Source organism: Corythoichthys intestinalis, chromosome 1 (genome assembly GCF_030265065.1).
Source record: "Corythoichthys intestinalis isolate RoL2023-P3 chromosome 1, ASM3026506v1, whole genome shotgun sequence".
NCBI classification, from domain to species: domain Eukaryota; kingdom Metazoa; phylum Chordata; class Actinopteri; order Syngnathiformes; family Syngnathidae; genus Corythoichthys; species Corythoichthys intestinalis.
Window position 1 is genome coordinate 19,360,098 of NC_080395.1, and position 22,812 is coordinate 19,382,909.

Sequence of the window (22,812 nt, forward strand, 5' to 3'; positions counted from 1 at the left end):
GAAACTGTAACCCGATCGACTCACAGCCTCGAAAAGTAAGGGTTACATTACGTCAGAAACTCGTTCGGTACACCTCCGTTCCGAACCGAGCACCACGTACCTAAACGGTTCAATACAAATACATGTACCGTTACACCCTTAATAAATAAGATTAACGTTACTGTACCTTTCTAACGTAACGTTAACCCTGCGGAGGGCTACGTTTCAATTAATTATGACTAGTGTCAATGCGTGGCTAATATATCTTTCATACAGGCTTTATTTAATCTGTAAAAACACAGCGCTGGAGAGTGATGGGGGTGTAAAAAAAACATAATAAAGCTGTTTTTTTTTTTTTTTTTAGCTCAGTAGTCATTGATGGCTAAAACACCAAGTAGCACCGGTGCCTAATGTGCTCCATACAGCAGGTATCAAATTTTGAACACGACAAAAATCCTATCTAACTTAAAACTTACAAATAAAACTAAATATGATAAGTAAGCCTCCTCATGTCTTTCGTAGCTCTTAAAGATTTGATCCATTTTATGTTGCATTGCCCTTTTTTGTCGCATTAATTCAACCTTTTTTTTTTTTGCTGCTCCAGAAAACATGCACATTTGAACCAATCAAAGCTAACTATCTCTGCTGATCACATGTCAGTATGACAGCCAATTGAACGGATAAATGAGTCCAGGCGTTTTGCTTTGATGCGTGTATTCGCACATTGACATGACTCATCATCGTCAGACTCAGAAAACTGCAGCAGCTGGGGAAACCTCCCTGCCGTTCGTGGAATAGAATAAATAATAAATATTGGTGGAAACGGATTACGCTACACAAGCACTTTATTATGCTTGTTGAAACACTTGTGTATATAAATCTGATGTTGGTAGATTGTTTTCTTCTTGGAGATGAAATGTATGTGTGGAAGCTTAGCATTTTATTTTTTTTCTCTTCACATAGCGTTTTGACAGTTGCCGTCATATTTTCGGAATCAAAGCACCGTGTACCGGAACAGCATTCTGGCCCTGAATCTTATACCGGAACTGCGTTCTGGCCCTGTATCTTATACCAGAACTGCGTTCCTGACCGTTCTGGCCCACTTTCACCCCTGCTTGAGTAACATCATTTAGAAGTAACGCTACTCTTACTTGAGTAAAATGTTTGGCTACTCTACCCACCTCTGACTGTTCGCTTGATTAAACTCCAAACTACTCACGTACGGGTTCAAATGCACTGTAGTCTTGGGAGCGATGATGTGACATTAAAATAAAGCAACTTCAGAAAGAGTGTGTAGCAGTGATGAAGCAAATTTATTCGATTTTCCTTCATTTAATAGTTTAAAATTTTAGACAGTGCTGAGAAATATAGTGTGCGTTTAACACTTCCAAGCATTTTCAAGGAAAATCCAAGCATTTTTCTTGAAAACACGACAGTAAAATCTAAGCATTTTCAAGGATTTCGAACCTCGTATCTACCCAAGTATAGTAATGTGGTTATTGTAATTCCATCACTGAAAAAGAGTGGTCTTACCTTTCGAAAGGAGAAAGATGACGATAGAAAGTCCCTTAGCAAGTGGGGCTCCCATCTGTACTACCTGTAATCCAAAAAAGGAGAAATCTAATCCAGCACATAATAAAGCACACATACAACATAGAGTAAGAATCTGAATCCCTTTCTACAAAAAAACAGCACGTCCTTATCTACAGGCTACACAGGTTTGACAGAATAACGCTTTTTTAACGATATGATTCTTATCCCGGGGCCTGTGTTTTATCTAGACGGGACTATCGAGGAATACAAGAGTTCACACTCAAAACACACACCCTGCGCTCTTATCAATGGAAACACTCTTCCACTAGAACACACACACGCTCCAACGATTTCCTTTTTATTTTTAACCCGCTGGCAGGTTTTTTGTTCCTCTACGAAAAGAGTAAAAACACTGACACAGACCGTTTCAGAAAGAACTAGAACGGAACAAATAGACTGAGCTCTTTGGAGCATTTGCAGAAATTTGAGGTAACATTACAAAGGTTTATGAAACGTTTTCACTTCCTCATTAAAAAAAAACATTTAATATCATGTGAATATGAGCAATCAACCACACGTGTGAAAACACGAAACACTTCCTCCAAAGTTACTCATCACAGACAGGATCGCGGTCCAGAAAGTCACATTTTCATCACGAAAGTCTGTGGTGTAGCCGGCATTCTGTCAAGGACGCATGTGATCATATTTCGCAGGCAAAATAAACCACTATTGTTCTCCTTGATATCGTCAAACAGGAAACGTCGGAACTGCACTCAGACAGATTCATTGTTTATTTCAGCCTATCCTGAAACGCACACCTGATAAGTGGAGAAGTCAAGTCTGCTGCCAAACGGTGATAAGTAGCCACAAACCCACTGGCTGCCATTGAAGGCGGAAGACGTCAAATTATGTTATTCTTGAACTAAGACTATATTAAGAAAAGAGCTAAATTCAGATGTGCAAATCTGCCCGTTTTTTTTTTTTTTTTTTTTTAATTATATGCTTAAGTCCCCATCACCAATTCCTTAATAAAAAAAATGTCTTTATTGGTCATTGCACAATTGTGCAATGAGATTTAGGTGCTCTTTACAGTGCAAATAGTAAAAATGCAAACTGTAAAATAGAAATCTTGAGATAGTTGCAAAAAAAGAGAAAATGAAATATATGAAAATATTGCACAGAGAGGTTGTTTTTGCTATATTCCTCAACAATGACGATAATGAAAGATTTGCTTTCTTATCTGGGCAAGAAAGAATATGCAATGTTGCTTTAGCTTTTAAAGTTCTATGCTGAATGATCATCACACACTAAATGTAACTCGTCACATTAGCATAGCATTTGCGTTAGCATTAGCATCAACTTTAGTGCGGCGAGCATCCTCTTAAACACTCTGACAATTGTTTTTGTACTAGGGCTGTCAAACGATTAAAATTTTTAATCGAGTTAATTACAGCTTAAAAATTAATTAATCATAATTAATCGCAATTCAAACCATCTATAAAATATGCCATATTTTTCTGTAAATTATTGTTGGAATGGAAAGATAAGACACAAGACGGATATATACATTCAATATACTGTAAATAAGTACTGTATTTGTTTATTATAATAATAAATGGACAAGATGGCATTAACATTAACATTCTGTTAAAGCGATCCATGGATAGAAAGACTTGTAGTTCTTAAAAGATAAATGTTAGTGCAAGTTATAGAAATTTTATATTAAAACCCCTCTTAATGTTTTCGTTTTATCAAAATTTGTAAAATTTTCAATCAAAAAATAAACTAGAAGCTTGGCATTGCTGATGTCAATAATTACACCATGCTCACTCATGGTGTAACACATAAAATCAGTTGAACCCAAGCGCCAGCAGAGGGCGCCAAACACCAAAAAACAAGTAACACGCGAACATTAAACTGTACTGTCATTTTAATCTGTTTGAGCGGGGCATGTGCGTTAATTGGGTCAAATATTTTAACGTGATTAATTTAAAAAATTAATTACCGCCCGTTAACGCGATAATTTTGACAGCCCTATTTTTTACATATAGTTTATGGCTTCTAGGTGGGTTTTATTTAAAATAATGTACTCCTTTTCCTGCTGGGTCTGTATTAAAATGGTAAATGGACAGTACTTATATAGCGCATTTTATCTGCATAGTTACCATGCCCAAAGCGCTTTACATTAGTACACATTTACCCATTCACGCACACATTCACACACCAATGGGGCTGCTGCCGTGCAAGGCTCTGTCAACCCAAATCAGGGTTCAGTGCCTTGCCCAAGGGCACTTCGACGGTGGCCGGGAATCAAACCACTGACCCTTTGGTCCAAGGACAACTCCAGCTACCAACTGCGCCACGGCCACCACAAAGTGCTCGTTGTCCTTGTAGACGCTACAATATTTACTCGTCTGTCAATGTTCATTCGAAATTGTTGGAAACCTTTATTTTTGGACTAAAACTTTTGAATTTTACAGCCGAAAACATTTTCAGTAACTGTTTACTAAAACTAGACAGAATTTGTATGAGATTTTGTCAACTAAAACTAGACGAACACTAAAATATGACTAAGCCTAATAAGTATTATCGTCCAAAAGACTAAGACTAAAGAATATTTATTGATCATGTCCGTATTGCACAACTGTGACCATGCTCGTCCACACTTGCCTTTTCATAGTGATCTCCTTTTATTAGATCTGTGTGCGCGACTGCTGATAAATGTAAGAAGAGGTAATACTTGTACATAGTCAGAGAAGGCTCAACTCCGGGGAATGCTTGCAGTCATACCTGGTTCTAGGCTTTATTATTTTGTATTTTTCTAATTGGCTACAAAAAGAACAACTATTTGTGCTGTCACTCTCCAAATCCAAAGTAATAATTTTACAGAAGAAAAACTCTTCCTCATGGAATAATTTATTGAATAGCTAGTTTATAGCTAGGGCAAAAAACAACAAAAAAACCCTCAAAATAATTACTTTTTTTCAATAATTCATAATTAAAGACTCAAATTAATAAAATAGATTTGTTGGGCAGGCTTCGTAGGTTTTAACACAACCATCACCCACCAGTGATATAAACACCCATGAGAAAAATGAGGCGGAAGTTCGCTTTGTGTCCGCTGTGAACCCATTACTATCACTCCACCCAAAGCACACAGCCAGCAATGTCCTGGCAACACAACGCGTTACTGTGTATATGAGGGCCTTACAATATTCAACACACACACATGGCACAGGAAGAAGGGTGTGAGTGTGCGCCTATACATAGCAAGTGCCATCATTGTCTTGATTTGTGCTTCATTAAGACAGTGTCACAATTTGCACACACACAGCACACACGAGGACAGACACACCCCGAAAAAAAAGAAACAAAGATGCGACAATGGGCAACAGAAGACAAATACATTATATTACACCAACGCAACACTTAGAATTATATAACAACAAAGCCAACAACACAGACTTACACACAGACACTCACATTGGGAAAAAAGACAAAGACACACAAATTATTGTCACTGCCCCATTGAGCGATAGAATTCCCCCCTCTGCTTTCACTTCCCAGTGCATGTGTGTCTGCAGATACAAACCCAGTCTGCACTTTTCATTCATTCTGAAACCCATGATGATTGACAACCGCAGCGTTAAAGTATGAACATGAAGACATGCACCACTGACCTCCGTGCTCGTCATAAGAAGGTGTTTTCCGGGAAATTTTTGTTGCTATTTTGCATGGCCTCATTGTATTCAGAGATGAGTCATGCCGTGGCATGCTAAGATGAGGTTTGCGACAAAGGCAGACATAACTGCATTGTGTCATGGGAAACAGCAGAGGAAGACAGGAGAGGCACTTTAAGGTGACAAACCACTTGAATTTGAAACCAAAACGCTAAAATTCTCTTCAGAATTCAGAACAGGGCAAAGATTTGTGGTCAAGGGCTACATTTGATATTGAAACCCAAAAGAAAACAGAAAGGCCAAGTCATGTAGATGGGTTAAAAAAAAAAGAAAACATAATGCTTATCAAAACACAAGATTTAAAAAATTATAAGGGACTATAGACCCTACCCACCGACGTCACAAAATCACGTGATCGCTGTATTGTTCCGCCCCCTTGTCCGTCATTTTGTGTCTGTATTATCAATGGTCTCAATTGATCGAGCAATTTATAATGCATTTCATGGAAGACCTGGTGCTTTCGGATGCCGTAAACTCACTTGACGCGTTGCATAAAAGGTGTTATGTGGAAAAGCTTCAGTTTATCCATTCGCCAGATCCATATTTGATGCCTAAATCGATGTTTTTCGACCCGCTGTGTTCGCCGTATTTGCCTGACATCTGCTAGCTACCCTGACATGTACAACTATCTTGTCCACACAAAATCAGCCTATTCTCACGAAAGTTTGAAAAACTTTAAGAGCTTGGAGGCTTATAAATACTTCGTTGCTGGTTGGGTGAAACAGGTCCTCGTCCACGAAAATTCGGCAGGAATCTATCTTGTGCTTGGAAAGGTGAGTTACGAAATTTTCAATGCAAAATCTTTTGTTCTTGCTAACATCCACTGTCAAGTCTAATGTATTTCATGTCATTTGTCAATGGAGCTAGGGCTTTTAATGTTTATATGGTTTAGCGATAGCACTCTCACTACATACATACGTGTATGTTGTCGGCGATTAGTCTAGCAATGATCTTAATTGTGGTTGTCAGCCCAAAACCCTCTAAATATATATTAAATGCATCTTACCAGTTATAAAATGACTACTACATAATCTGTGGTAATCGTTTGGAGCCCAGTTTTCTCGTCGAATTGCAGCAGCCCATCTCGCTCTCTCCTCTCCGGGTCTCTCGGAATCCGGTAGAACGTCAAGTCTCTCCGTCTATCTTCTCTGTTTTTGCAACCGACCGCCACACACACCTTCACCATTTTGATTATTAATGTTAACGAGCAGAAAAACACGCCGTAAATAGGAGGAATGTACGTAGCCGTAACAGGTAAACACGATGTGTTGACGGACAATTGGGCGGCACCAGTCAGGAGGGCGGAGTTGTGACGTCACGTGGGTAGGGTCTATAGGGGGTTTGTCTTTTTTTTTTTTTTTTTTAACTTGGGACTGCCACCACCATGTCACGCATGCTTGTACAAGCACGAATGGCATTTGGACCATCAAATCAGCACCAGAAAGATAAAAACAAGGGTTATAAAAGTTGGTTGGAAAAGTGTTTTTGCCAAGCGGAGACTAGGCAGAGATGCTGCTTTTTGCAGATGATGTGTTACCGTTGGCTTCATCAAGCCGTGATCTCAAACTCTCACTGGAGCGGTACGCAGCAGAGTGGGAAGCGGTTGGGATGAAGATCAGCAAATCCGAGACCATGGTCCTCAGTTAGAAAAGAGTGACGTGCCCTCTCCGGGTTGGGGATGAACAAGTATCTAGGGGTCTTGTTCACGAGTGAGGGTAGAAGGGAGCATGAGATCGACAGGCAGATCGGTGTACAGTCTGCAGTGATGCAGTGATGACTTTGTACTGGTCCGTTGTGGTGAAGAAGAACCTGAGCCAAAAGGCGAAGCTCTCGATTTACCAGTGACTGGACGTTCCTACCCTCACCTATGGTCACAAGTTTTGGGTCGTGACCGAAAGAACAAGATCCCGGATACAAGGGGCCGAAATGAGTTTCCTTCACATGGTGTCCGGGCTCTTCCTTAGAGATTGGGTGAGAAGCTTGGTCATCCAGGATGGACTCAGGGTCGAGCCGCGTTGAGAGGAGCCAGCTGAGGTGGCTCGGGCATCTGGTTTGGATGCCTCCTGGACGCCTCCCTGGAGAGGTGTTCCAGGCGTGTCCCACCGGGAGGAGGCCCCGGGGACAACCCAGGACATGCTGGAGAGACTATGGGAGAGGGAAGTCTGGGCTTCCCTGCTAAAGCTGCTGCCCCCGCGATCTAACCCCGGATTAAGCGGTGGGTATTCGATGGATGGATGGATGGATGGATGGATGGATGGATGGATGGATGGATGGATGGATGGATGGATGGATGGATGGATGGATGGATGGATGGATGGATGGATGGATGGATGGAGACTAAGCAGAGGCTGGGTGAAGCAACGTATTGTCCCTTTAATAAATTTGCAACTATTTATAAAATTATTGATGAATACAGATTGAATAGTTACAATGATTAAAAGTGTTTTTGAATGTGAAACATGTGCCTTCCCTCAATGTTGAATGGTCAATCTTTCATGGCCTGATCACGAAAGCGGAAATCCCTCTCATATATACTTTATTTTGGGGGGTGGGAGTGGTAGCAAGCTAGTTGACACAGTTTGTAACCTCAAAACATTGCCACATTATAAGTACTGCACATGAGCCTTCATTCTCAGGTTGGTAAAGCGCAAATACATGACGTCAAACTGAGAATGAAAAGCACGGGCACCGGTGAGACATCCATCATCCGCACGACCATGTCGACCCGTTTTTTCAGTGTGACTGCACACGAGCACGGAAGAGTAAATGGTCGCACAATGGTTGTTCTTTGTTGTCTTGCCGCCACTGAGCTGCGTTGACAGCTCGCGTGAATGGGGCTCAAAGGTCACCGACCACTTCGGATTGTTAGAGAGGAGTGATTAGACGCCCACGCAACACCATAGACGGCTCACCCTTCATATTTCAACAACATGCTAGCTATGTCGCTAGGAAGAGCGCAAACAACAGCAATATGTTTTCATTACACAGTTGGTGCTTCGATTTAAAATTGTATTTCTCCCAACAGCTCCCTCTGCAGTTTTTGTTCAAATAGCGATTGCTTACATGTCTATTCCAACAACAACATTAATGCTAGTTTATTTTTTGTGTTTTAAATCAAGTCTGAAAGTTTACACTAGCATTAGGCTAGCGACCTTTCATAGCTTAAGTGATTTAACTAAATAAACAAGTTTTTCCCGCAATAAAAAGGAAATTCAGAATAACATTCTGAGTACTGGTACTTAATTTTCAGTAAATGAGTAGCTATTGTTCTGCTTTTAATCCTTTTGTAAAGAAAGGTCAGACATAACGTGAACAAATTGATGTTAGCTATACTAGTTAGCTACTTAGCTGCCTTGGAAGTATGCGTTCTGTATTTATTGTACTAACTTGAAGTCTAACATCAAGCCACTTCTAATTTTTATAGTAGAGTTGTCCTGACCACATATTTTTGCACCATAGTAGAGTTTGAGTAACCTGATTTTGAGGGTCTGCAGATACCTAGTATTAATCCCAGGGTTTCCCCGACACATAAAATATTGTGGCGCACCACCACATCAAAATAAAAGCTGCCATGCCTTGCAAATGACATGCTTTTTTTAAGGCCGTTTCAAACTAGTGGGAGCCTAGTGTGAAGGGTTCAGCGGAAACCTATTCATTATATATTGTAATGTCCGTAACTATGCGTGGCCCCCTTTAGAGATGACTGGAATGGGAAGCCGTGACGTTTGCGCCGAGAGGCAGGGCCCAAAAAAAGAGCCTTGCTCTATTTTCAGAGCGCCACCGCGCTAACGTCAACAACGCATCCAATAGCAGAGGGCCAGGCATACTTGTATCTGTGCTATCAGGCTGTTTCGGCCAACGGACATACACAATCACGGCTGACGAAATGCCCCCCCCCCCCCAAGTTTCCCGAGCTCTGGGACAAAAAAAAAAATGACTCTCATACCTCTCATTGTTAAGCTAAATGGTACCTCGGTTCGATGTGCATTTGTGTGGAAATGTAGTTCACAAACAACAACAAAAAAACTATTAACCTTCTCACTAAAACTAGTAAAAATCTTTACACAGTTATTAGAATTTCCCACTACTCTTTGAAATGGGTCTGCTAAAAGAAGCACTATTATTTTTGTGGTAATATAGTACGTGTTAGGGCCAAATAGCTACGCATTTAACGTACGTGTACCGTAGCTGAGAGCTACGACATTAGCCTAGTTTATGTAATACTTCAAATAGATCTTTGTTATGGTTCTCCTTGGTAAAAAATGTGAAAAAAAAAATTCTCATTTGTCATGATATGACGCAATTTAGCCGTGGCACCACATGGTAAGGCTGTCTGACCCCAATGCAGCCAACCACCACAGCTTCACAAAAAATTGGGGGGACCCTAGATCCGATATGTTGGTATTAGGTAATTTATTAATCTATTCATCAATTCAATACAAGTTCTCATTATTTTTTTTGTTTCCCTTCACCATATCCTTTTACGTCTTATTTTGTTGCTTTGTAGCCCTTTACAAAAATCTTTACATCTTTACAAAAACACCCAATCTTTTTCACCCGACTCCGATGTTCTAAAAATGATGTGCTCGGACCCATTTCCAATAATTGAAGCAGTTGGGTCAGGGACATCCTTAATTGTAATACCTCAAATTATTTTGTGGCTTTTAGGCTTTAACACATCCACTGCCATTGACAGTGATAAACGTTAATCTTTTTTGAACTGGGAAGGCTGGCATTAAGTGATCATGTTTCACTGTCTATCGCTGTCAATCGCAGCCAAGTTAATATTTCAAAATTAATACATTTTAAAACACTGATCTTTTTCAGCCGATTCGGATCTTCTAAAAATGACATGATCGGTTCAGAAAATCTGGTTAGACTGCAAATTTATACCATTTAAGAAAGATGAACGCTACTCTACAAGTAGCTTTTGCCATTTTGTAATGCCACTGCAGAACGGTAAGTGATGGCAAAGTAGCAAAAATGTAACAGTTGCCATGGATTTTTCAGTGTAATCGGGGTAAGCCTGTAGCAGTAATGCAAAACGTACTACACATGTCTTAGGTCCTAGCAACTCTGAAAAAAAATACAGAAGCTGCTAAGTCACACTTCATCATAGGGAAGGTATTTTTTTTTTTTTTTTTTTTTTTGTGGCTCTCTGCAAGACTGTGTCTTAAAAACATTGCTTTCATAATTATAATAGTGAGATTGACCTTGGAATGGATGATTGATGTTTTGAATACTCCTTATGAGCAACAAAATGTCTCAAAAAAAACAAAGAAACTGGAGGTCAAGCACTATTTTTATGCAGTTTTAAATGTTAAGATGGGTGAAAATGCACATGATTATTTCTCAATTTGGCCAAACCTGCAATGTGGATACCAATGGTGCAACTACAAATGGCCCTAGAAATGTGTTGGCCACCCCACTCGCCACTGTAACGTTAGTAGTAGTAGCACAACTTATGCATTAAATTCCCTTTTTGGATGTTCTTTTGTTATATTCTGTTAATTCAGTAGCAGTGTTGTTTTTGGCAGCCATTTTAATTTTCGTCTTAGTCTTTTAGACAAAAATACTTATCATATTTTAGTCGTTTTAAAATGTGTTAGTCTTTGTCTAATTTTAGTCATCGAAAACTCAAGATTCTGTGTAGTTTTGTTCGACAGTTCTCAAAATACACGCTCAACAGGAAAACAGCACATTATATGTAATTAAATAAACTCACCCGGACACCACGAACACTGGGTCACTGCGCTAAATGCTAATGCTAACGTGAACGCTAGGCTAACGCGAACGCTATGCTAACTCTACTAGTTATTTTAGTGTGTGATGATCACTCAGCACAGACCTTTAAAAGCTAAAGCAACATGGCATGGCCAAGATAAGAAAACAAAACGTACCCAGCAGCACCTGACACGTTTCACAAAAGGAGCCTGGAATGGGCACACGCTTAAGCCTGTGTGGGGCGAGGGGGGGGGGGTGCAGCACGCCACATGAGTGACACGACCAAACACTGCTAAATGTGTTCTAACTACAAATACAACAAGAAAATATCACAAATTGCGAATTTATGACGGAAACTATGGCGAATTTTCATCTCGTTCTCGTGTCGTCAGACGACAACTGGCATCTATCTCGATATATTTTAGACTCCCAAGACACGTTTTCAGCACATCATCGTGACGTCATCGTCATTAAACAAAATGTTCGTTGACAAAATGTATTCATTAGAGCTGAAACGAATACTCAAGCAACTCGAGTAACTCGAGTTTAAAAACTGATCCGAGTAATTTTATTCACCTCGAGGAATTGTTTAATTTTGCCAGCTCTAAGCATCACGTTTTGCCCAGACTACTTTTAATGCGGGACAACGCGCTGATGTCACGTGCGTAGATGAAGAAGCAATAAAAAAATATAAAAAAAACTTTCTGCAGCCGACAGACGCTACAAATTACGCCGACGTTGCTAAAAACTAGCCCGCATGATGCTACGGCAGTAGCAGGTAGCATCTGATGCGTCTCATAGATATCACATGTATGTTGCACTAGATGAGAAATTACAGAGTCAGCGGTGTTAGTAAACAGCCACCATCTTAAAGCAGTACACTTCTCAGCACTAATAAATAAGATTAATGTTACTCGCTCGCGTAATGTTAGCCCTGCGCGTGGCTAACGTGTCTTACATACAGGCTGTATTTAATCTGCGAAAACATAGCGTTGTAGACTGATGAGGGTGTAAAATGAAAATATGATAAAGCTAACTGTCAATTTTAGCGCAGTAGTCACTGCTGGATAAAACACCAAGTAGCACTGGTCCCTAATGTGCTCCAATACAGCAGGTATCATACTGTAACGTTGACAAAGAGTCAGCCGCTTCGTTAGATTGCAATTGTTTATTTTTGGGGAACTTGTGGAACGACAACAACAACAGGAAGGCACGTCTCTCGCTCTCCCCCACCCCCCTCACCCCAGCACGTCACGCGGTGCATTCAGGAACGCATCCAAATATCCCCACCATATTATAACCCTATATGTTACAATACATTTATTTTGAACACAGCAAAAACTCAAAATCCTATCAGGACTTACAGTTTAGACTAACTTAAAACTTAACTGGAACTTAAAAATGGCTTGACACAAATGGAAATTCAATTGAAACACGTGGGAAAAACACCTAACTTTTAAGTGATGTGTGTTATCAAGCGTAATGGCATTTTTAGGTAAGAAATATATATATTAGGGCTGTCAAACGATTAAAATTTTTAATCGAGTTAATTACAGCTTAAAAATTAATGAATCGCAATTAATCGCAATTCAAACCATCTATAAAATATAGAGCTGAAACGAATACTTGAGCAACTCGAGTAACTCGAGTTTAAAAACTGATCCAAGTAATTTTATTCACCTCGAGTAATCGTTTATTTTGACAGCGCTAAGCATCACGTTTTGCTCTGACTACTTTTAATGCGGGACAACGCGCTGATGTCACATGCGGAGAGGAAGAAAAAAAAACAAAAAAACAACTTACTGCAGCCGACAGCCGACGTTACTAAATACTAGCCCGCACGATGCTACGTTGATAGCACGTAGCGTCTGGTGTGTCTCATAGAGATCACATGTATGTTGAACTAGATGCAAAATGACAAACTCGGTCGCGTGTGGGCAGCGTTAGTAAACAGCCGCCATATTAAAGCAGTAGAGCGCTAAGCGCTAATAAAGAGCGCTAAGCGCTAATAAATAACATTAACGTTACTGTCACTACTAGCTCACGTAACGTTAGCCCTGCGGAGGGCTAGGTTTCTATTAATTATGACCACTGTCGATGCGTAGCTAACGTGTCTTACATACAGGCTTTAACATAACATAGCATTGTGGAGTGATGAGGGTGTAAAATAAAAACTTAATAATGCTAACTATCAATTTTAGCTCAGTAGTCACTGCTGGATAAAACACCAAGTAGCACTGGTCCCTAATGTGCTCCAATACAGTCTGTATCGTACATTTATTTTGAACACTGCAAAAACTCAAAATCCTATCAGGAATTACAGTTTAGACTAACTTAAAACTTAACGAACTTAAAAATGGCTTGACACAAATAGAAATTCAATTGAAACACGTGGGAAAAATCCTAACTTTTAAGTGATGTGTGTAATCAAGCGTAACGGCATTTTTAGGTAAGATATATATATATATATATATATATATATATATATATTTTTTTTTTTTTTTTTTTAATAAGATCTAAAAGTTTTTTGTGTGAAAGCAGTGAATTAGTCTTTTTTTTTTCTAGTTACATCTGAGATGCAATTGTTGGCTGTTTTCAACAATATACATCGAAAATAAAGACATTTATTGGCTGAAAATGGTTCAAGATTAGATGAAATGTCTTGTTTTCTCATGTATATTTATAATTGCTCTTCACCTAAAAATATATTTGTTTTATCCGATTACTCGATTAATCGATAGAATTTTCAGTCGATTACTCGATTACTAAAATATTCGATAGCTGCAGCCCTAATAAAATATGCCATATTTTTCTGTAAATTATTGTTGGAATAGAAAGATAAGACACAAGATGGATATATACATTCAACATACGGTACATAAGGACTGTATTTGTTTATTATAACAATAAATCAACAAGATGGCATTAACATTATTAACATTCTGTTGAAGCGATCCATGGATAGAAAGACTTGTAGTTCTTAAAAGAAAAATGTTAGTACAAGTTATAGTAATTTTATATTAAAACCCTTCTTAATGTTTTCGTTTAAATAAAATTTGTAAAATTTTCAATCAAAAAACAAACTAGTAGCCCGCCATTGTTGATGTCAATAATTACTTACACAATGCTCATGGGTGCTGAAGCCTATCAAATCAGTCGCACCCAAGTGCCAGCAGAGGGCGGCAAAACTCCATAAAACACAACAAGTGAGCGTTTCACTGTACTGTCATTTAAATCTGTCTGAGCGGGGCATCTGCGTTAATTGCGTCAAGTATTTTAACGTGATTAATGAAAAAAATTAATTAATGCCCGTTAACGCGATAATTTTGACAGCCCTAATATACAGTGCCTTGCAAAAGTATTCGGCCCCCTTGAACGTTGCAACCTTTCGCCACATTTCAGGCTTCAAACATAAAGATATAAAATTTTAATTTTTTGTCAAGAATCAACAAGTGGGACACAATCATGAAGTGAAACAAAATTTATTGGATAATTTAAACTTTTTTAACAAATAAAAAACTGAAAAGTGGGGCGTGCAATATTATTCGGCCCCCTTGCGTTAATACTTTGTAGCGCCACCTTTTGCTCCAATTACAGCTGCAAGTCGCTTGGGGTATGTTTCTATCAGTTTTGCACATCGAGAGACTGACATTCTTGCCCATTCTTCCTTGCAAAACAGCTCGAGCTCAGTGAGGAGAGTGTTTGTGAACAGCAGTCTTCAGCTCTTTCCACAGATTCTCGATTGGATTCAGGTCTGGACTTTGACTTGGCCATTCTCACAACTGGATACGTTTATTTTTTAACCATTTCATTGTAGATTTGGCTTTATGTTTTGGATCATTGTCCTGTTGGAAGATAAATCTCCATCCCAGTCTCAGGTCTTGTGCAGATACCAACAGGTTTTCTTCCAGAATGTTCCTGTATTTGGCTGCATCCATCTTCCCGTCAATTTTAACCATCTTCCCTGTCCCTGCTGAAGAAAAGCAGGCCCAAACCATGATGCTGCCACCACCATGTTTGACAGTGGGGATGGTGTGTTCAGGGTGATGAGCTGTGTTGCTTTTACGCCAAACATATCGTTTTGCATTGTGGCCAAAAAGTTCAATTTTGTACATTGAAAATAACGACAGATTGACTGAAAATGGTTCAATATTAGATGAAATGTCTTGTTTTCCCGTGTATATTTATAATTACTCTTTACCTAAAAAATATATGTTTTATCCGAATACTCGATTAATCGATAGGATTTTCAGTCGATTACTCGATTACTAAAATATTCGATAGCTGCAGCCTTCATATTCATTATCGTCATCGTTGACGAAAAGAACACTTATGTAGTAATTATTTTTGTGATACAGTATATTTACATTGTGTTAAACAAAAATCCGTCAGTATATACTTTGGTTTATTGTTATGTTTAATGTGAAAAGTCCATAACAGTCAAATCAACATTTTGAGTTTCACAACAATTACAGTACAGTGGGGAGAACAAGTATTTGATACACTGCCAATAGGTTTTCCCATTGACTGTGTATCAAATACTTGTTCTCCCCACTATATGTTTATTATGTTATGTATTCATTAGCATAAACCGTACATTTAACAAAAGAAATCAGTGTCTTTAAGTCTTTCTGATATCTTTCTACTGGCCTACAACAACGTATAAAACCCCTGCAATTATGGCTTTTAGTTTAGGCCCCACCAAGATTTTAAGTGGCCCCATCTGGCCACCTCTATGAAAAAATGTCACGTTAAACAATGTTTCAATATGGAACTCTAAGACGTGAGATAGACAAATATGTCTTGGATGCGTAATTCCTTCAGGGTCCTTTAAAAAGCACATCAATACACTGTCAATATTGTAGCTGCTCCCCCATTGATTTTGCAAATGTCACTTGCATAAACAATGTCTCCTATTGCTCCAATGGTACATTTAGTTAGTTATTCTTTTAATGCTTTATGCCTGTGCACTCTCCTGATCCCATGGAGGCGAGTGGCAATGTTGGTGTGGAAACTTCCTTTATCACTTGCACTGTGAGAAATGTGCTCTGTGCAGAAATGTTGTGCGACTGTAAGATAAGATGCAAGCTTTTGTTTTGTGCGCACACAATCTGAGAAGCAGAGCGGTAACCTGTGCCTTGTCGTGTGTAGATTTGCAGCTCATATCCTGAGCTCAGCTCCTGCGGGGACTCGCAACACTTAAAAGAGTCTGCATGTAAGGAAACGCAGGACTGAGCACGAAAAGAGGCTTAAAAAAGATGGCTGGAATGCTCCCTAGGCTACGCGTGTGCCTGTGTACGTTGCATTCTTGCTATCACCATGGAGATGGTCCATGTGTGTAGATGAGGGTCAAGAAAATGGAGGAGCAGGTGGAACACACAGTTCCATAGGGGCAGAGAATAAATCAATACGACATCTCATAAGAGAACAAAGGCCAGAATATTATGATGCTTTCATTACAGACACACATACCTTCTGGTGTCACCTTAGGTGGGGGTCAGGCAGTTTAAATTGCCACCAGGGGCTTTCTATTCCTCATTATGCAAAATTAAGTCAATGTGAAAGGCAGTGAGTCACGCATCGGTTGCATTATTTGCATTTCACATATGGTATAGGATCATGAAAGCACCAATATAACAGTTTTTCATGAGGGTTTATTTCCAGGCGCTTTTTGAGTGTAATTTCACAATTGTATTTATTTTTAAAGCACGCCTTTCTGCATGTCACTGCTATTATACTCAAGTATTACAATAATCCTTATTTTTGTTCGAGGGGGGAAAGGGTGTGCTAAGTTTGCTAAAAGAAAAGCAGAAGCTTATCAGTTTCATGCAGAGGTGGAAATTTCACACCTCAAGTGCATTAGCGATGAGTCAAAACCTTTGATTGACACTGTAAAGAAACCACATTACGGGTTCACATACATCGAGTCAAGTGCTTCCTTTTCATGTAAACCCACATTAATTGAAAAGGTGCTATTGTTGTCACCATGTAAATCTTAATTTCCTCAAACTTTTAGTGAGAAATTTGGCTCAATATTAATTGCTTCTATATATTCGTTCAATCCCACTTCTACACGATTCTCTTTTTGTAATAGTACAAATGCAATATTAGTTGAAAAATTCAAGTGTGAAGTGTTTTCGAGTGGTAAAGTCTTCAAGATGATGTAGAAAAAAAGTTCATATACAGTGATATGAAAAAGTATCTGAACCTTTTGGAATTTCTAACATTTCTGCAAAAAATCACCATCAAATGTGATCTGATCTTTGTCAAAATCACACAGATGTAAAAACAATTTCTGTTTTAACTAAAACCACCCAAACATTTATAGATTTTCATATTTTAATGCGGATAGCATGCAAACAATGACAGAAGGGGTAAAAATAAGCAAGTGAAGCCTCTGCCTAAGGAGACTTAAAGAGCAATTGAAACTAATTTTTACCAAACAATTTAAGTCAGGTATGTTCCCAATCACTGATGAGTGGTTTAAAGCTGGCCTGCCCACTATAAAACACACATCTAGTAAAAAATTGTCATGATGAGATGCATTGTCTGATGTGCATCATGGCTCGGTCAAAAGAGCTGTCTGAAGACCTGCGCTCAAGGATTGTTGATTTGTACAAAGCTGGGAAAGGATACAAAAACCATCTCTAAAATTCTGAATGTTCATCAATCGACAGTCAGAGAAGTCTGAAAATGGAGAGCATTTGGCACTGTTGCTTCTCTCCCAAGGAGTGGCCGTCTATCAAAGATGACGCCAAAAAATCAGCGCAGAAAACTCGAGAGGTAAAAAAGAACCCTAGAGTGTCTGCTAAAGACTTACAGAAATCCCTGGCACATTCCAATATCTCTGTTAACACATCAACTATATGTAAAACTATGGCCAAGAATGGTGTTCATGGGAGGACTATGCAGAGGAACCCACTGATCTCTAAAAAGAAAAAGAAAAAAACATTGTTGCTCGTTTAATTTTCGCAAAAAGGCACTTGCACATGCCACAGAAGTTTTGGCAAAATATTTTGTGGAGGTAGCATCATGATTTGGGGGTGTTTTGCTACCTCAGGGCCTGGACAACTTGCAATCATTAATGGAAGAATGAATTCAAAAGTTTATCAGGATGTTTTGCAGGAAAACCTGAAGTCATCTGTCAGACAGTTGAGACTAAAAAGAGGATGGATGCTGCAACAAGACAATGATCCAAAATACGGAAGTAAATCAACTTCAGAAATATTTCAGAAGAACAAAATGCACGTTCTGGAGTGGCCAAGTCAAAGTCCAAACTTGAACACCATTGAGATGCTGTGGCATGACCTTAAGACAGCGATTCATGCCAGACATCCCAGGAATCTGACTGAACTACAGCAGTTTTATAGAGAAGAATGGGCCAAGATTAGTCCTGAACGATGGTTGAAGTTATTGCTGCCACAATATAATAAATGTGATGGTTCACTTACTTATTTTTCCTCCCTTCTGTCATTGTTTGCATACAATCCTCATCAAAATATGAAAACCCATAAATGTTTGAGTGGTTTAAGTTAAAGCAGACCCTGTTTTTTCATCTGTGTGATTTTCACAGAGATCAGATCTCATTTGATGGTGATTTTATGCAGAAATGTGAGAAAAAGGTTCAGATACTTTTTCATACCACTCTAGCTAATGGCAGTGGCTGAATTTAACATCTTGTTTGAATTTCAATAACAAATCACCAATAGAGCTTGAATGGGTTATGTTGTGAAATTTGATTTTTTTTAAAATCCAGTGTGACAATCAATTTTTAATCCAGTATGTCATCATCCTCCCATAAAAAAAAATCACAAAGGAGGACGGTAAAATGATGTCACGCAGAGCCTGAGCAAAGGCGAGTGGTGAATATTTATGAAATGAATTAAAGCAAGGCATGAGAGTGGTGAATATTTATAAATTAAAGCAACATTTGGTAGCTTTTCAGTTTTGGTCGATTTTAGCGACACCAGTGGACAAAAGCGGTAATATTTTGCCTTAAGGAAGACCGTGTTTCCCATGAGGACCAGCGCACACCAAACAGTGTCGTAAAATCATCAATCAATCACAAATCAATCTCTCCGTCGCCTGTAGATGGATTAACCAACATTTCTGTTTCCAGCAGCTGTGTGAAGGACGAATAGTAATAAGGTAAGGAATCTAATATGTGGCTAAACAATAGCATATGATGGTTAGCAACCATGTGGCTTAACTCTAAACACCCCATCACCCCCACCCACCACCACCACCACCACACTGACGAGTTTGGACGTTCGGTTGAGGCGAGTGAAAGCCTCCTCAGACAAAACTTTTTGTCTTTTGTTGCTCTGCCCTCTTTGCAGCATTCGCGTGAAAGCGTTTGTATCGACCTCCGTCTTTAAAATGGATGGGGAAAGGGGGAAATAACGTATGCCTTAAAGTAGTCAGCACATTTGTAATTTTTTGTGTGTGCCAGGGTTCCTGCCACCAGTGTTGTTAATAACGGCGTTACTAACGGTGTCATTTTTTCAGTAGTGAGTAATCTAATTAATTACTTTTCTCATCTTTGCAACGCCGTTACCGTTACTGAGGATGTAAAGGCGTGCATTACTACGTTGGTTGAATGACGTGAAAAAAGTCTGCGAGATACGAAGAGAGAAGAGCGGGAGTGGGAAAGAGGGAGTTGTGACGCCGTTGCAAACGCGATGCTAGGCGGCTCCAATAATACCTGACTGTTGCCAACAGCCTACAAAGTACGCCCACATGATGCTACGCTAGATATCGCATTTATATGAACGAGATGCGAAATGATACACTTGCCGGCGTTAGTAAACAGCTGCCACCTTCAAGCAGTAGACTTATCAGAAAGGCTCTGTTGTAGAGAGCCTTCCTAGCCAACCTAAGTAACTTTTCATCTAAAATACTCCTAAATCGGCAAAATCTTGACTTGAATCCATCTTTAAATGATGAAACCGTTTTAAAACTTTCACGTGTAGAAAGTAGACAGAAGGGAACTAATGCAGTAATGGGAGCAATTTTAACAACTTTAACGGTTGATTTACAACATTAAATGACTTCCAAACAGAGCAAAGATTACTATCTAGTTATCGCAATACCCACAATACCCCTGCTTCTAGTTAAGTTTCGGGTAAAGAATTGGGCTAGGGAGACTGTCCCAAAAATCCTTTGAACATAGTGTGACCAAGGTTTTTTTTTTGAATGGAAAATTGAATGGAAAAAAAACAAAAAACAGTTACTTTGCCAAGGAACTAATTACTCTTACATTCAGGTAACTGAGTTACTAAATCAGTTACTTTTTGGGAGAAGTAATTTGTAACCAATTAATTAGTTTAAAGTAGGGCTGCAGCTATTGATTATTTTAGTAGTCGATTAATCGATGAATTAGTTCGAATAATCGAGTAATCGGATAAGGAACATAAAAAATTAAAATACCTGAGCTGAGCCTCAAACGGTATTAAAAAATAAATAAATGAGGGTCTATGTACAGCAAAAGAAAAATTGCCTAAATTACATTGCAAAAAGCTGCTAGCTCAAATGCTATAAAATGCTAACTTTTTATTTTTTTTATTTTTTTTACAATGGTCTTAACAAATGGTTCAGACACATATTCCCACCAAAAAGCGGCTAAATATATCTATAATTTATGAATGCAATAAAAAAACATTAGATCAAACAAAAACTTGCATTAAAGCTTACATTGGTCTTAACAGGGAGCAGTTGGATTCAGCCATGTAAAATGAGGCAGACCAAAGGGCAGTGTATCCACCCTAATCAATAAAACGAAATGCAAACACTTTCAAAATAAACCATTACAACACCACTTTAATTAAACGAATACTCGAAGCAACAAAATTGAATTCGAATATTTTTTTATTAATCGAATACTCGAGTTAATCGATTAATCGTTGCAGCACTACTTTAAAGATTAACAACACTGCCACCCTACTTAATTAGTGCCAGTAAAGGCGATACAGACCCCCTCCACATGTAAAAGAGGTGTCATTCAACTTCTCAGTCAACATATCACAAATGTTATGAAAATATTTTATAAAGGTTGAAAAGTTACCAAGTGTTACTTTAAATTATTGCCTTTTGTATACAGCAGAATTCAGCACTTGGCATTTTGAAGGCTGTGGGCAGATTACATTTACACGGCAACACCTAAAAGCTGAAACCTAATTGGACAAAAAAAAAAAAATCTTACAGTCACAGTCAGACGAGTAGAAGGTGAGCAGAGGGGAAACGCTCACATTTTGAAATGAATTTAGAACACAACTGGGGAAAAAATAATAAAACGTCTAATTTCTTGTGAAAGAAATTCAGTGCTTCTAAAAAATGTTACAAACGATTTGAGCGCGAAATCCTCAGTTGAAAAAAATACTGCATTGAAAAATATACATACAACATTCATTTCCATCTTAATAATATTCGCCAAACTACAGACAATTATAAAATATTCTAATAAAAAAAAAAAAAAAAAAGACATTTTAAAAAGAAATGTAATGAAACTCTATAAGTTGGGTCTCCATTTACAAAAATAGCCATACTTTCAATACATGGTCAAATATCTTACCTGCGGCAGTTCCACAGTCAGCAGCGAACCTCCAGAGTAGACCTCACGGTTTTGACTCGTACGACCGCCCGGGTAAATAAATAACCGGGTAAAATCTCCCAAAATGTTTTAAATTGTTCAGCCGTGAAGAGCAAAAGTTGCCAGAAAAGAAGGGACGTGATTCGATTTTGGCACAATCCTCGTCAAATGATGATAAAGTCTATCCAAAACCAAGTTGGCGCAGGTTTCGGGAAAAATCAGGGAAGAGGAGACGACTCGTGTCCACCTGTTGTTTTGCTTCGTTTCGCCAACATTTAAAAAACACTGTACGGTAGCTACATAGAAGGTACTGGAAGGAAAGTTTCACAAAAAGACGCAGTACGCTGGTTAGAAGAGTCGCTAAATGAGCCTTTATTCCAGGTCGTTGCGAATCTTGTGAAAAGCGGGCGCGAGGTGTAAAGGTGGGTCCACTCGTTATGTCAAGTACGGTTTACATCCAGAAGAGATTCCGGTAAAGACTTTCACAATAAAAGACAAACCTACGCGACAGCCTTGTCAGTTCGTTCGTCTCTTGTATGTTGGATTTGTTGTCAACATTTGCATGATGTTTCCGAATACGTTGAGTATAAAAGTGCGGACTGCGTGGATTAAAATAACTGCAGAATCATAAATGGAGATCGTTGTCTTATACATTTTATTTTTGAAGCGACGTCTGTCTGGTTTGGCTTGTAGTCAATGAAGCAAGGTGTAAGAGGAGCAGTAGACATGAATGCAAGGATGTCAAAAGACGTAATGTGGTTCAAGTCTGAATCCGAGGACTTTCTGCAGACTTGACTCTTATCGCTTTGGAAAACCAATTGATGAGTAATATTTGTTTATTCATTTTTTAAGGGGTGAGGTGCACAGTGCAGGCCAAAAGTATTGGCACCCCTGCAATTCTGTCAGATAATGCTCAATTTCTCCCAGAAAATGACTGCAATTACAAATGCTTTGGTAGTAATATCTTCATTTATTTTGCTTGCAATGTAAAAACACAAAAGACAATGGGGGAGGGGGGGATCATGATCATTTTACACAAAACTGAATGGGCTGGACAAAAGTATTGGCACCCTCAGCCTAATACTTGGTAGCACAACCAACAGACAAAATAGCTGCAAACAACCGCTTCCAGTATCCACCAATAAGATTCTTATAATGCTGTGCTGGAATTTTAGACCATTCTTCGTTGGCCAACTGCTCCAGGTCTCTGAGATTTGAAGGGTGCCTTCTTCAGATCTCTCCACAGGT

The 22,812-nt window shown here is 38.9% G+C and overlaps 1 protein-coding gene across 1 annotated transcript in view; it reads right to left on the reverse strand.

Moving 5' to 3' along the window:
- adgrg1 (adhesion G protein-coupled receptor G1) overlaps positions 1-22,010 on the reverse strand; it is a 39,348-nt gene extending 17,338 nt beyond the window's left edge. The window contains exons 1-2 of the mRNA XM_057832708.1: positions 21,547-22,010; positions 1,513-1,576 (exon numbers count right to left, since the gene is read on the reverse strand). Coding sequence (XP_057688691.1) covers positions 1,513-1,567 — 55 coding nt within the window. The 5' untranslated portion in view covers positions 1,568-1,576; positions 21,547-22,010. The remainder of the gene's footprint in view (positions 1-1,512; positions 1,577-21,546) is intronic.
- Positions 22,011-22,812: the final 802 nt, after the last annotated feature.